The sequence below is a fragment of the Artemia sp. Qi Xiang Cuo genome, chromosome 4 (genome assembly GCF_049724085.1).
Source record: "Artemia sp. Qi Xiang Cuo chromosome 4, ASM4972408v1, whole genome shotgun sequence".
Taxonomy (NCBI): Eukaryota; Metazoa; Arthropoda; class Branchiopoda; order Anostraca; family Artemiidae; genus Artemia; species Artemia sp. Qi Xiang Cuo.
The window spans coordinates 7,566,050-7,578,167 of record NC_142797.1 but is presented as its reverse complement, the minus strand read 5'-3'; the positions used below and the strand labels follow the sequence as shown (position 1 = coordinate 7,578,167).

Here is a 12,118-nt window from a genome sequence, read left to right as displayed (position 1 = left end):
TCTTTTAAAAGTATTTCTTGGTGATGAGGCATCCAAAAAGCTGTAAAGTATAGTTGTGATGAAAAAAATAAGTAATTCAAGTTTGAAACTTGGTTTAGGAGTGATATTAATAAAGTAACGTGCTCTGAAATGGTCTTTGAAAAGTATTTCTTGGTTTCGAGGTATCCAAAAAGCTTTAAGGTATTGTTGTGATGAAAAAGATAAGTACTTCAAGTTGGAAAATGGGTTTAGGAGGGACATTAAGAAAGCAACTTGCTCTGAAATGGTCCTTGAAAAGTATTTCTTGGTGTTGAGGTATCCAAAAAGCTGTAAAGTATAGTTGCGGTTGAAAAAGATAAGTACTTCAAGTTGGAAAATGGGCTTTAGAAGGGACATTAGGAAATCAACTTGCTCTGAAATGGTCCTTGAAAAGTATTTCTTGGTGTTGAGGTATCCAAAAAAGCTGTAAAGTATAGTTGCGAGTGAAAAAGATAAGTAATTCAAGTTGGAAAATGGGTTTAGAAGGGACATTAGGAAAGCAACTTGCTCTGAAATGATCTTTGAAAAGTATTTCTTGGTGTTAAGGTAACCAAAAAGGTGTAAAGTATAGTTTCGGATGAAAAAGATAAGTACTTCAAGTTAGAAAATGGGTTTAGGATGGACATTAAGAAAGTAACTTGCTCTGAAATGGTATTTGAAAAGTATTTCTTGGTGTTGAGGTATCCCAAAAGCTGTAAAGTATAGTTGTGAGTGAAAAAGATAAGTGCTTCAAGTTGGAAAATGGATTTAGGAGGGACATTAAGAAAGTAACTTGCTCTAAAATGGTCTTTGAAAAGTATTTCTTGGTGTTGAGGTATCCAAAAAGCTGTAGAGTATAGTTGAGGGTGAAAAAGATAAGTACTTCAAGTTGCAAAATGGGTTTAGGAGTGAAATTAAGAAAGTAACTTGCTCTGAAATGGCTTTTGAAAAATATTTCTTGGTGTTGAGGTATCCAAATCTGTAAAGTATAGTTGTGGGTGAAAAAGATAAGTACTTCAAGTTAGAAAATGGGTTTAGGAGGGACATTAAGAAAGTAACTTGCTCTGAAGTTGTTTTGAAAAGTGGATCTGGAAAATAGGTTCTGGAACTTGTTCTGAAAAGATATAATAAAGCCATAAAAAAGCATTAAAAAAATGGAGAGGGGACTCTTTGGGGCCCGGGGAGGACCTTTGGGGATCCGGGGGCCCTGAAACACAAGCAGGAATCAAGAACAAATACAGAAAAAAAATTAACAGATTGACATTAAACTTCAAATTAAGCTTAAGAATGTAGTAAAGCTCTATGCCGTAGATCAGTCACAACGATTGCTTAAAAAATAAAATAAAAATCAATGAATTTGAAATGAAAGAAAAATGTCATAAAATATAAAAACAAAATCACACCGATTGCTGGGGGAGAAAATGTTAAGTAGAGAAATGACATGAAAGAAAAAAAGGAGAAGGACTTGAGCAAAGGTGAAAATTAAGGACTTCACTTTATAAAGAGTTTGACACTCCAACTAGGGCCGGATAAAGGGCGATTTGGCCCATTATGGCCCCGCGTGACCTTCAAAATGGACAAAACAAAATTTGAAACCAACTGCTTTTGACTGAAAAGCTTGTCAAATTTAATTAATTAATTGGTTTATTTATTTTCACGGTTCAGCGTTATAACATTGACAAATATACTGGCCTGAAAAACTAAATAATTTTGGAATATCAAAAAAAGTTTTAAAATGGGTCAAGGGGGGAGGGGGTACATGGTCCTTTTAAAATTGCATTGCAAATTGTCACAATCCCAAGTCCACGGTCTTAATCTAATCTATTTCTTAAAAAATGAATTTGGCAAAAATATGCAAAACAGAACCAGTTCTGATTATATTGGATTGGCTCCAACATAACCCCCACTCACAGGCGCTGTCCCACTACTGTCCAACGCGGGCGCTTCTGGCTGCTGGGTTTCCCCTCTGGCCCGGTACACACCTCTTTAAGCAACCTCGTGATCCTTGCCTCCGCTAGGGTCACGATGTTGACGCAAGACTTAGTGCGGACGCCTACTCAACATGGGCAACTATGTCAGAGGAACCCCATCCTCAAACCATCCACTGGTTCCGGCCCCCACATAGGTTACAGACGCGCGCTACTGCTTCCAGCCGAGAAACAGATATTTTTATCTCCTTGATGAAGTAATTTGTCGATGGTTTCAAATACCACTGGAGACACTTTTTTTGTATGCAATTACTCTTGATTCCGTAGCATTTTGATGGTGACGTGTACAATTATATAAATCTGGCATAATGACTATTAGAAATTTGTTAATTTAAAACCGGTAGGCATACTTATTTGCTCTGATTTTTTAGGGGTACTCCTGTATTTATTACAGAATTTCGAATTTGGAAATAACAGTAAAACGTTTTTTTTTATTTATGTTAAATTGCTGAGTATGATTTTATAGTCATTACAACTAATACTAAATAAGAGGAATGACAAGAGCAAAAAATTATTTTTCTAAATCCAGTGAGGGGGCAAACAATTTAGAGGCCCAAATGTCCTACCCCCATTGGCACTACTGAAGACAAATTGCGCATTGAAACAAGCAATTAATTAATTTAAAACCGACATAACAAAAATAGTTTAGACAACAGTGAGGGGATTGAAAAAACCCTTTCTCGCTGCTACATTTTTGTAACTTGGCGCCAGTGGCGTCGTTTGGAAGGGGCAAGGGGGGTGCAGTTGCCCCCCAATAATTTAGAGAAAAAAATTATTATATAACCCATACCCTTGACTCTCTGGATATGGACCCAGTTTGCCCCCCCCCAATAAAAAAGCTGGAGCTACGCCCCAGCTTGGAGCCACTGACACACAGCCCATTAATAAAAAATGGGTATTAAAACTCATTTAGGCAAACTTTCGCCATCTGTAAGGCTATAAAAATTCCGTGCGAATACGCCTCACTTAAAATTAGTGGTTTAGAGTCAGTGACGCTTATTTGCGAAAATCTGTATGTATTTCATATAGGACAATAGCCAATGTCAAATATTTAAATTTGTATCTTTAACTCTTCAAAGATACCGAGGATAACACACCTCTTGGACCCCTTGTCTGAAAAAAAATGCAGATTTTTTTTATCTTTTTTTTTAAAGGGACAGTTTAAGAGAGGTGCGAAGTAAATCCTATATTTAGTGCCATATTTTGACAAAATGTTTATTTACGTGTTTAAATTTCATTTTGCTTTGAAATTTTTAGGTTCCTCTCCTAAGTCAAACAAAGATATTTTTGAAAGGTTTTTTTTGCATATTTTTTAAATCTAAAAAAGAAAAAAAATTAATTTAAAAAAAAAAAAACAGTTAATTTACCTGATTTTTTTTTTCACAAATATTATCCTTTGCCGGCGGGTTCTGAAAATATTCGAATTATAATTAAGCAGGTAACTTCACTTAACCACTAAACAAAATATCTTAATTGGGGGCGAAAACTCAGTTCACTTTTGTTTTGGATCAAATTTAAAGAGTATCTTATCCAACCGTCAAAACTGTGACTAAAATCAATAAAAGTTCCCGGTTTTATGTACTGATAAAAGATAGAAAGTGCCCTACTATTTCTACCATGAGCCACTATAACTTAACATAATAGTTCTGACCGTCAACATTTTCAAGAAATAGATTTAAAAGATTCGGCCAAAAAGAAGAATCTAGAAAATCTAGAAAACGCTTCTTTACACATTTGTTTGCAACTGTTTCTAATCAAACCTGTCAAAGGTTAATACTGCTGATATTTAAGAATATAATGTTATTAAATTGGGGAATCATGATTTTTTGTAAAATTTGACTTTGGATACGCCTACTAACGCCGTCCGGAACGCCCACCCCCCCCCCCAAAGAAACATCTTAAAATTTTAAAAAGTGACGATATAGTTTATTACGCCTCCCATTTGCTGCCCACGTTGACGTTGTGTTTTAGGGGCTGTGACACAAACCAGTCCCGAATGTGTAAATGTATGACGGTTTTAAAAAATACCCATCAAGTGCCGTCTTACACCCCGGGGTAGGTGTCCGTCACGCCCAGAGCCGAGCCGGTACGCGGGGGGACGGGGACCGGGGCCGCTCCCTCCCGCCCCCCCGAGGGGGGAGGGGCCTGACGGATTGGGCAGGGCCATAGGTTTGAAAATTTTTAAATGTTATTTGACCTGTTTTTATTTTCCTGCAGTCGGTATTATTTTTCCCCCGGCCACCACCCACCCTAGCAACGGCTCTGGTCACACTCCTGTGATATAGGCTAAGTAAGTGTTTCAACATAAAACATAAGACCTGAGAATATATGTAATAGAGTAACTGTAATTCTACAACTGAATGGTTTTTTTGCGATCTAACATCTCTTTGCTACTAAATTAGTCAAATAGTCAGTTAGATATGTATTAGAGAAGAATGTCAGAGCAGTAAATACATAATGTTCTTGGTAGGCTACCTGCTTAGTGTCTTATTTAACCAGAAAAAAAAACTTTCAGGGAAATGATTTCAGCATCTAAATTCTTAATTCTGGAAAACTTATCACTTTTATTTTAGCTCTGATTATTTCTCATATTACAGAAAATCAATCTATAGAATTAGATGAATTTATAATTTTTCATACAATTTAGCTAAGAAGAAAGTGAATACGTTACTTTTATGCTCTTTCCAAATACAATAATCCCTTTTGGGGCAAACTTCATTTTGGGTCCTTATAGGGGTTAAAACAGCCCAAAGTAACCAAAAATTCCTGAAGCAAGAATCAGGAATGATAATTACTATTTCGATTTTGAAAACAAATTCGCATAAATTACACAACGAGCCTGAAACCCCCCCCCGACCACGGCGGCACAGCAAAAACAGATTCTGCCCGTTTTCTAACACTGTTTGATCACCTGCCACCTGACCATTACAACCCCCCCCCCCCACCTTGAACCACACGGCAAATCACATTTTTTGCCTTTATAGCACAGATAGCACTAAACTCTTATTTTTATTTTCTTTTTTTTGCTAGCCGTCACTTAAAAATCAAAGAGGTGTTTAAGGGCTCATTTAAAAGCTAATTTTCATATCTAATTGGTTTTCAACTATTTTTCTAACTTTAAATCATAGACTAGAAACTGCAATATGCTATCTTTTAGGGTTCGAATGGAATTCACCAAGAAGTGACTTTTATATTTGGAAAGAGCATACAAAAAGGGCATCTAGTTATATATTCTCTTCTTCTTAGTTAAATTATATGAAAAGGTACACATTTGCCGCAATAGCCTATATACATATACTTATGACAACATTAAAACTAAAGGAACTTCTGAAAAAAGAAAGCCTGGAACATTTTTTCTGAATTTACATATATACTGATATTACATGGAATATAACTCCTGGAAAATTCTTCATTAGACCATTTATATCAATAAACATGGAAGGTCCTATGAATAAAAAGCTGAATTAAGTAGGTTCTACTGAAACCACTTAATTATCACGACACGTTGAAGTGCAAAAGGCCCTAGCTTTTACACCTACTTTTATTTTGGACCACTTCCTTTTGCCACACCGGCGGGCACGGCCGGCCCCCGAGGGGGAGGGGTTGAACGCCCTCCCCCGCACGGGTGGGGTGACTAGTAAAAACGAAAAAAAAAAATATATAAACAAATTTTTTATGCTTTTTTGAGGTTTTTTTTTTGTATAACAACACCCCCCCCCAAAGTTTTGTTTGAATAAAACCCCTGCCCAAAAAGTCCTGGGTACGGCCTTGACTGCTTGTATAGCATTACCCCGGTTGTTGGATTAGCTGTGCTGCTTCGCTTAATGACATTTCTTGACAATAAACATTATCTATTGAAAGTAACTGTTAGTTAAGAATATACACTGATTACATGCGTCAAGCTGCTTGGGGGTACTAATTCTATTTTCCAGTTCATTGATATCGGAGCCTTCTATTGTAACAGCAACCACTAGCACATTTTGGCTATCTCTACAGCCATGTTCGAAATTAGGGATGTGTATTTGTAGAGTATCAGCCATTTGAGCAAGAGGAAATTGTTTTTGTGAGGTTCGGAGTATTTTTGTTGCTTCCAGAAGATTCTCTTTAGTGGGTGTTCTTTTTATAAAAATTTAAATGTTCGGTTGCTCTGGACCAAAGTTCGTTGCTTCTAAATTTCTAGGCTGCTCCTAGGGAGACAGCCGTGATTGGACATCTGGACATTAACTCGCATTTTTCAGTCAGAACCTAGTGGGAAGCCGTAATAGATTGCAGGTATTCTTCATTATTTCTCTTTAGAATATGCGAAAGCGTTGTCGTAAAAGAGTTTTCACGACAACGCTTTCTATAAAAATCTTATATGCCCCCAGGGCATAACTTACAACCCTTGCTCTGAGTGTTCCTCCTGTGTTCTCCTCCTGTGTTCGGCTGTGTTCCTCCTCAAAACAAAATTCCTCCTCAAAAACATAATTTCTATCAGGAAATCAACTACGCTGAGCAAACTGGCTATCTCAAAAATTTGATTCGATGTGTTTGGGGAAATGGTGGACGTGGACGGGCTGTTAGTTGCCTTCCACTCACTTTAAAAAATTCAAAAGGGCAGTCGCCAATCCAATTTACAATCGAATGAAACATTTTCGAAGTTTATACGACAAATCCGTAGATATGAAGTGCCCTGGTATACCCCCCCCCCCCCAAAAAAAAAATAATACATTGTGCCAACATCGTTCTTTACTTAGGCTGCGCGATTGCGCTGCCTATGATATGGTTCTCGATGCGACCACCGCTCAATTTTTTTTAGAAGCATTAACAGTCTCTATGTAGCTGAGATGTAGAAGACTGGTATTTATGATTAGATCTTGGTGAAAGATTCTGAAGATGCGTAAGTTCCTTCTTGCAAACGCAGCGTATTTAGTTGTCTTGAGAGATCACATGAGAATAAGAATGGTTCGTGGCCAGGTGCAATAAAGAGACTACTGTATGATTGTGGTCTGAACGAGCTATGGAATGAAGATACGGGTGTGGATGTGGATGTGATAACGGAGAGTGAAAGAAAGGTTACGGGACCAGAATATTCAAATGTGGCATAAGGAGACAGCAAAGGACGTGTATATCTTAGCGGAAAGAGTGAAAGAAAGGTTATGGGGCCGGAAGATGGAGATGGCAAAACCACGGTGGATATAACTGTATACTGAAATCAAAAAAGCATGGAGAAGATATTTATTTTTGGTAGACGTGTCGGGGGAATGAGTTAGATAGTTTGATATCTACGAGAGCAGACGGGTCACTGCTGGGGAAAGGAGGAAGTATACGTGTCGAGTTAGGCAGAAAAAATGCCTTTGGTTTAGCCCAATGCGTCAGGGGATTGGGGGAAATCTTTTGTATTTTGCAGAAGATTGTTATGAATTGGCAGAGTTAAGCAAATAATTTTCGGGGGAATGTTTTACTTCATAATAAAAATTGGATAAGAATAATGAGAAACACTGAATGTGGGGTAATTCGTAAGCCAAGGAAATTCCTGAGACTAGGCTTAACCGTAGAGGTTTCTTTTTTTTCCTCTTCTTTTTTTTTTATTTACATATTTAATATTTTTTTCTGCTTTTTTTTTTCTGGGATATGTTTGGCTTTTTTTTTTCAATTAAAATTATTAAAAAATATATTATAATTATTATAAATTATTTGTTCGCTAGGCAAAAAAACGATGGTATTCCTCTTTTTGCTTTAAAAACAAACATGGCTCCATAAGGACTTCGGCATATTCCTTCATGGCATGTAAGTTTTCCTGGAACTACACAAAAGGTAAACTATCTAAACATTTACTTTGTGTCTTTATTGTTCATCCATGCAGTTATAATACTCTGTATATCCTGATTGGTTCTTTCAATTGAGTCCTGTTTGACAACGATGACTTTCCATGAACTATCTTAACGATTTTCCAAATGGCACGTATTTCAACTTGGGTGGAAGCGATGAAAGACTTGAGAGCCAGGAGTAATTAGTAGTTGGGGAGCCAAAGTTGAAAATCTGACAAAATAGCAATCTGAGGGGGACAAGTGATTTGAGAGAGGTTTTAGACTAAATCGACCATGCTGATTACGAATATCTCGGGAATATAAGCGCCAAAGGTGCGCTTGGTGGTTTTTTGCAACTAAGTTTGTTGATTTTTCTATTTCACTCAGACTAAGTCCAGCTTTCTACTAGAATATTGTAGTTGTCTTTTTTATACCTAGCCAAAACATTAGGCGATCGTTAATTTACCACATCAGTAAAAAAAAAAAAAACACAGTCTGTATCTAAGGTAGGACTCTCTACGAGCACAACTGAATCATCTGCTTCTTTGACAAACTTTGAAACCTGACGGCTCAGGGCTCCAACAGATACTTTATGCTTCAAATAGTAAAAGCACTGGTCTGCCTTTTTACTACAGCTCACTTCTAGTGCTTTGCCATACTTCACACTCAATTGCTTTTTCAGTATCCTAACATCATGGGCCTTTATTTCCAGACCTGAACTAGCTAGTCCACTGCTTAATTTCTACCTTAGCTCACTAAGCGAGTATATTCTTCCTTCCTTAAGACGAGTTTCAATTTCATCCACCACACTTTTTGCAACAGCCTCTCTGGCAGAAAAGTTAGTCTCTTCCTCAGTCTTCTTTTTAAAGAAGCTAAGCATGCATTTTTGGTGGTATTTTGCACTCAACTGAATCAAATTTTTGTCTTTGGACCTTGAAAACACAGCAGGCATTTCTCGTAAAAGTCTTTCAGCATGCTGTGATAACTTCTGTTGCCTTTCTATCGTTTTAATTGCAAGAAGATTCTCACTTTTACGCTTGGTACTTCCCTTTTTGCCACAAATGATGCAACAGTCAGCATATGAGAAACTCACTTCTGTTGCCAATGTTCTAGTGAGTCTTGCAGGTGTAGCTGGCATATTTGCTTCCTAAAGACCTCCATGGAGATCACAAGACAAAAATTTCTGTCTACAAGTTCTATGCCAAACAAGCCTTTTTTGTAAGAAGTTTGGTTGCTGACAGTCCTTTCTTAGAGCATGGTACTTAGCATTGCACTTGCATCTGGTCAATAGAAGTTCTCAGACACGTTTTATATCACTAACAGTGTGAAGCTGTCCTTTTCCATCGGTTTGGCAGATTAAACACTTTGCATAGTAATTTTTTTTTTGGGGGGGGGGGCTATATAGAGCATCTAATTTTTTTCTGGCAAATGATTCAATGCTATTTTGCAAAATAGATAAGAAATTTAGTATGGTACTAATGGTAACCTTAGAAAAAAAATTCAAGAATTTCTTCATGATATATAACCGATCCATTTCCAATATCTACAGACTATTATAGTATATAATAGGATCATATAAGCAGTGTAAAGACCTTGTGAAAAAAAATCTTCAACCCAGAAAGTAAGTACCGGCCCCCCCCCGCCATCCGTGATTCGAAGTACGAACTGGTAGATAAAAGACACGTATTCGGGCTAAATTTTACTTTTTTCGAGTCTGTAAAGCATACTCATATTCAGTCTTGGTCACTCAAAAGATGGAAAATGACAATTCTTAATGCTCCATTGTAGAGGCAATGGGCCTTGGAGGCCTGAGTCTCAACCCATTTGAGTCCGCCCTAAATAATAATAATAATGCTCCATTGAACAATTTTACAACTTTGTGCCATGGTATTGGGCATTGAGGCATCGTGTTGGCCAAAAAGAAGGTACCACCAAACCTTCTTCCACCTAGCCTAAAATTTTGTTGTGCCACCTAATAGCACATCCAGACTATCCGCTTTCTGGAAAAATGGGATGGAAATCCGGAAATGCAGACAGGTCTTCCATCCCATTTTTCCGTTTTCTGGGCAGGAAGGATCAGAGGGTCCAAAAATGGAAAAATGGGACAGAAGACTGTAGTGTGGACAGCGTTTCTGGAAAAAATGCCAGCAGAAGGAGACGATTCAACATGATGAGTGATAAATAAAAATAGCTGTCTGATGTGGTTTAAAATAGAAAAAAGGTAAATTGTCAAACTGAGGCTCTATAATTGTTTTCTATAGGTTTTGGCTCAGAAAAACAGATTTGATAAGGATGGCTGATAAACTTGTAAAGATATTATTTTAAAAATCCGCCAAGTCTGGATGGCTATTCCTTTTTCTGGATTTCCATCCCATTTTTCCAGAAACTGGATAGTCTGGATGCACTATAAAGTTAGTGACTTGAGGAGCAATGGTAAATAGTGAGACTCTTGACAAACAAAAAAGGAAAGAGAAGACAGCCAAGTATTTTCAGAGTGTACCACCTTTGCTTGACTATTCTTGAAAAAAACCTGTACCGTACCACCTAGGCTAGCTCACAAAAGAGCCAAGCTCCTCTTAAAACCCCTCCCGTGGACACCCCTTCAATTTACTGAATAATAGTAAGAAACAAGTTGCTTTTATCAGGGGGAACTAATCTGCACCTTTACCCTACTTTTAAACCACTTAAGTGAGCCTCTAACTATCCTTTGACCCCAAAACTGGTAAGACTTTTACTTTTAGCCTATCCATTTTAAATTTATATTCCTAAAAGACGAGGCGAAACAATAAAAAGTCGAAATACTGGTAAAGACAAACCTTTGAGGATCAAATAATAGAGTTAATTAGCTTTTAAGCTTTTGAACCATCAATTTATTTACACAGTAGCATGGCACATGGCAGTCAACATAACCATAACAAAGCCACGAGAAAGATGCAGTGTCATCTACTTAGTAATGAACAAGTTAAGTTTAAAATTTTTCACCATAGATGATCGAGTCGAAACTTTGACCTCATATTAAACTATGAAGCGCACTTTGGTGGTCGAAATTCCCGAAATAAATGGAATCAGCATGTTCGAAAATATCGTTTCCAAAAGTCAGAACTCATGTACCAAAATGTTTTTTACAAATCGTTATTTGACGACTTTTTCAACTTTGGCTCCCCGACTATAGAGTAAAGCCAAGACAGATAGCTGCTGTGAGAAGCAAAGCTGGCATAACTTTTCAGAGTTGTATAAAAAAAATGATTATTTTCACATTTTGATGATAGTGTAGCATCCATCCTAAGGCAGAACTAAGGTAGAAAGACATACAGTAAAGGTAATTCAAATAGTCTATCAGTTCTGAAAGCTATTTGAAAGCAAATAAGAGATCAAAAAATGGTTCAATGATATTTTACCCATTGTGGCTATATCAAATTTTTAGTTATTAAAATTTAACAAAACATGATCAGCTTTTTTGTGCGATTAAATAAAAGGTTTAAACCAGTAAAAAGAACGAAATCACGGATACATTCCTTGTGTATTAATAAGCTTTGTTAATTAAAAAAAAAAGAAGAATAATATCAATATACAACTACCCTACCTTGAAGATAATTTTTTCCCACGGCGTGTTGGAACACTCCAATATCCTGGTAGTGTGGCACTGCAAGAGGTGCCATTGATCGAGGACCTATCTGCTGCTGGGCCATGTGACCTGTATTTGGAATCCATGGGGTGGCATATGCGTCGTGGTTGAACTGTTGTAAAGGGGTTAAAGGGTTAAATTCACATGCAAGGGTCCTAGCAAGGTTAAGACTAGGGTAGCTAGGGTAACTAAAAGGGGGACGGACATTAGGATCGGTTAAATTAGGATAAAAATAAGGCAAAACAGCGCCACCTAAAAAATTGAAACAAAGCAATGTTAAATCATGTGATTAGTACGTCCATTAATTTAATTCTATTTAAAAAACCTCGTCAGCAATATTAATAAAAATACATTAAAAAAACTCTTATTTTTCAACAATCTTTAATTAGCAACAATAACTGAAATTTAATTTAAAGAAGTATTTTAAAATGACAAAAAAAAAAAAGATTTTTATAAAGACATTTAAAATTATTATAAAAATAATATGTGCATTTAGCAAAAATTATAAAAATAGTAATGCAAAAAGGAAATAGGGAATAATCCAGGGGCGAATAAAGAATTAACGAATTAACGGATAAAGAATTAACGAGGGAGGAGGTTACTGATAAAAATGTGGCTACTCCATCAGTTTTTTCCCGCTCAACCCTGTAACTACTCCCACTGTGCGGTCAGATTTCAATCCCCTCATCGCTTGTCATCAGGTTTGGAACTCCCTGCCT

General features: G+C 36.9%; 1 protein-coding gene and 1 non-coding gene across 4 annotated transcripts in view; both read right to left on the bottom strand.

Annotated features, from left to right (window-relative positions):
• Positions 1 to 11,646, bottom strand: part of LOC148952736 (uncharacterized) — a 111,268-nt gene extending 99,622 nt beyond the window's left edge. For 2 of the 3 annotated variants that reach the window (XR_016141671.1, XM_089088066.1), the window contains exon 1: positions 11,358 to 11,646. Coding sequence is in view for 1 of the 3 variants with exons in the window: in XM_089088066.1 (XP_088944192.1) it covers positions 11,358 to 11,485 (128 nt within the window). In the remaining 2 variants the exon portion in view is untranslated. Of the gene's footprint in view, positions 1 to 10,590; positions 10,720 to 11,357 lie in introns of those variants that run through there. The other variant, XR_016141672.1, reaches the window with a different exon arrangement.
• Positions 1,857 to 2,150, bottom strand: LOC148952737 (signal recognition particle RNA). The gene has a single exon (XR_016141743.1).
• Positions 11,647 to 12,118: the final 472 nt, after the last annotated feature.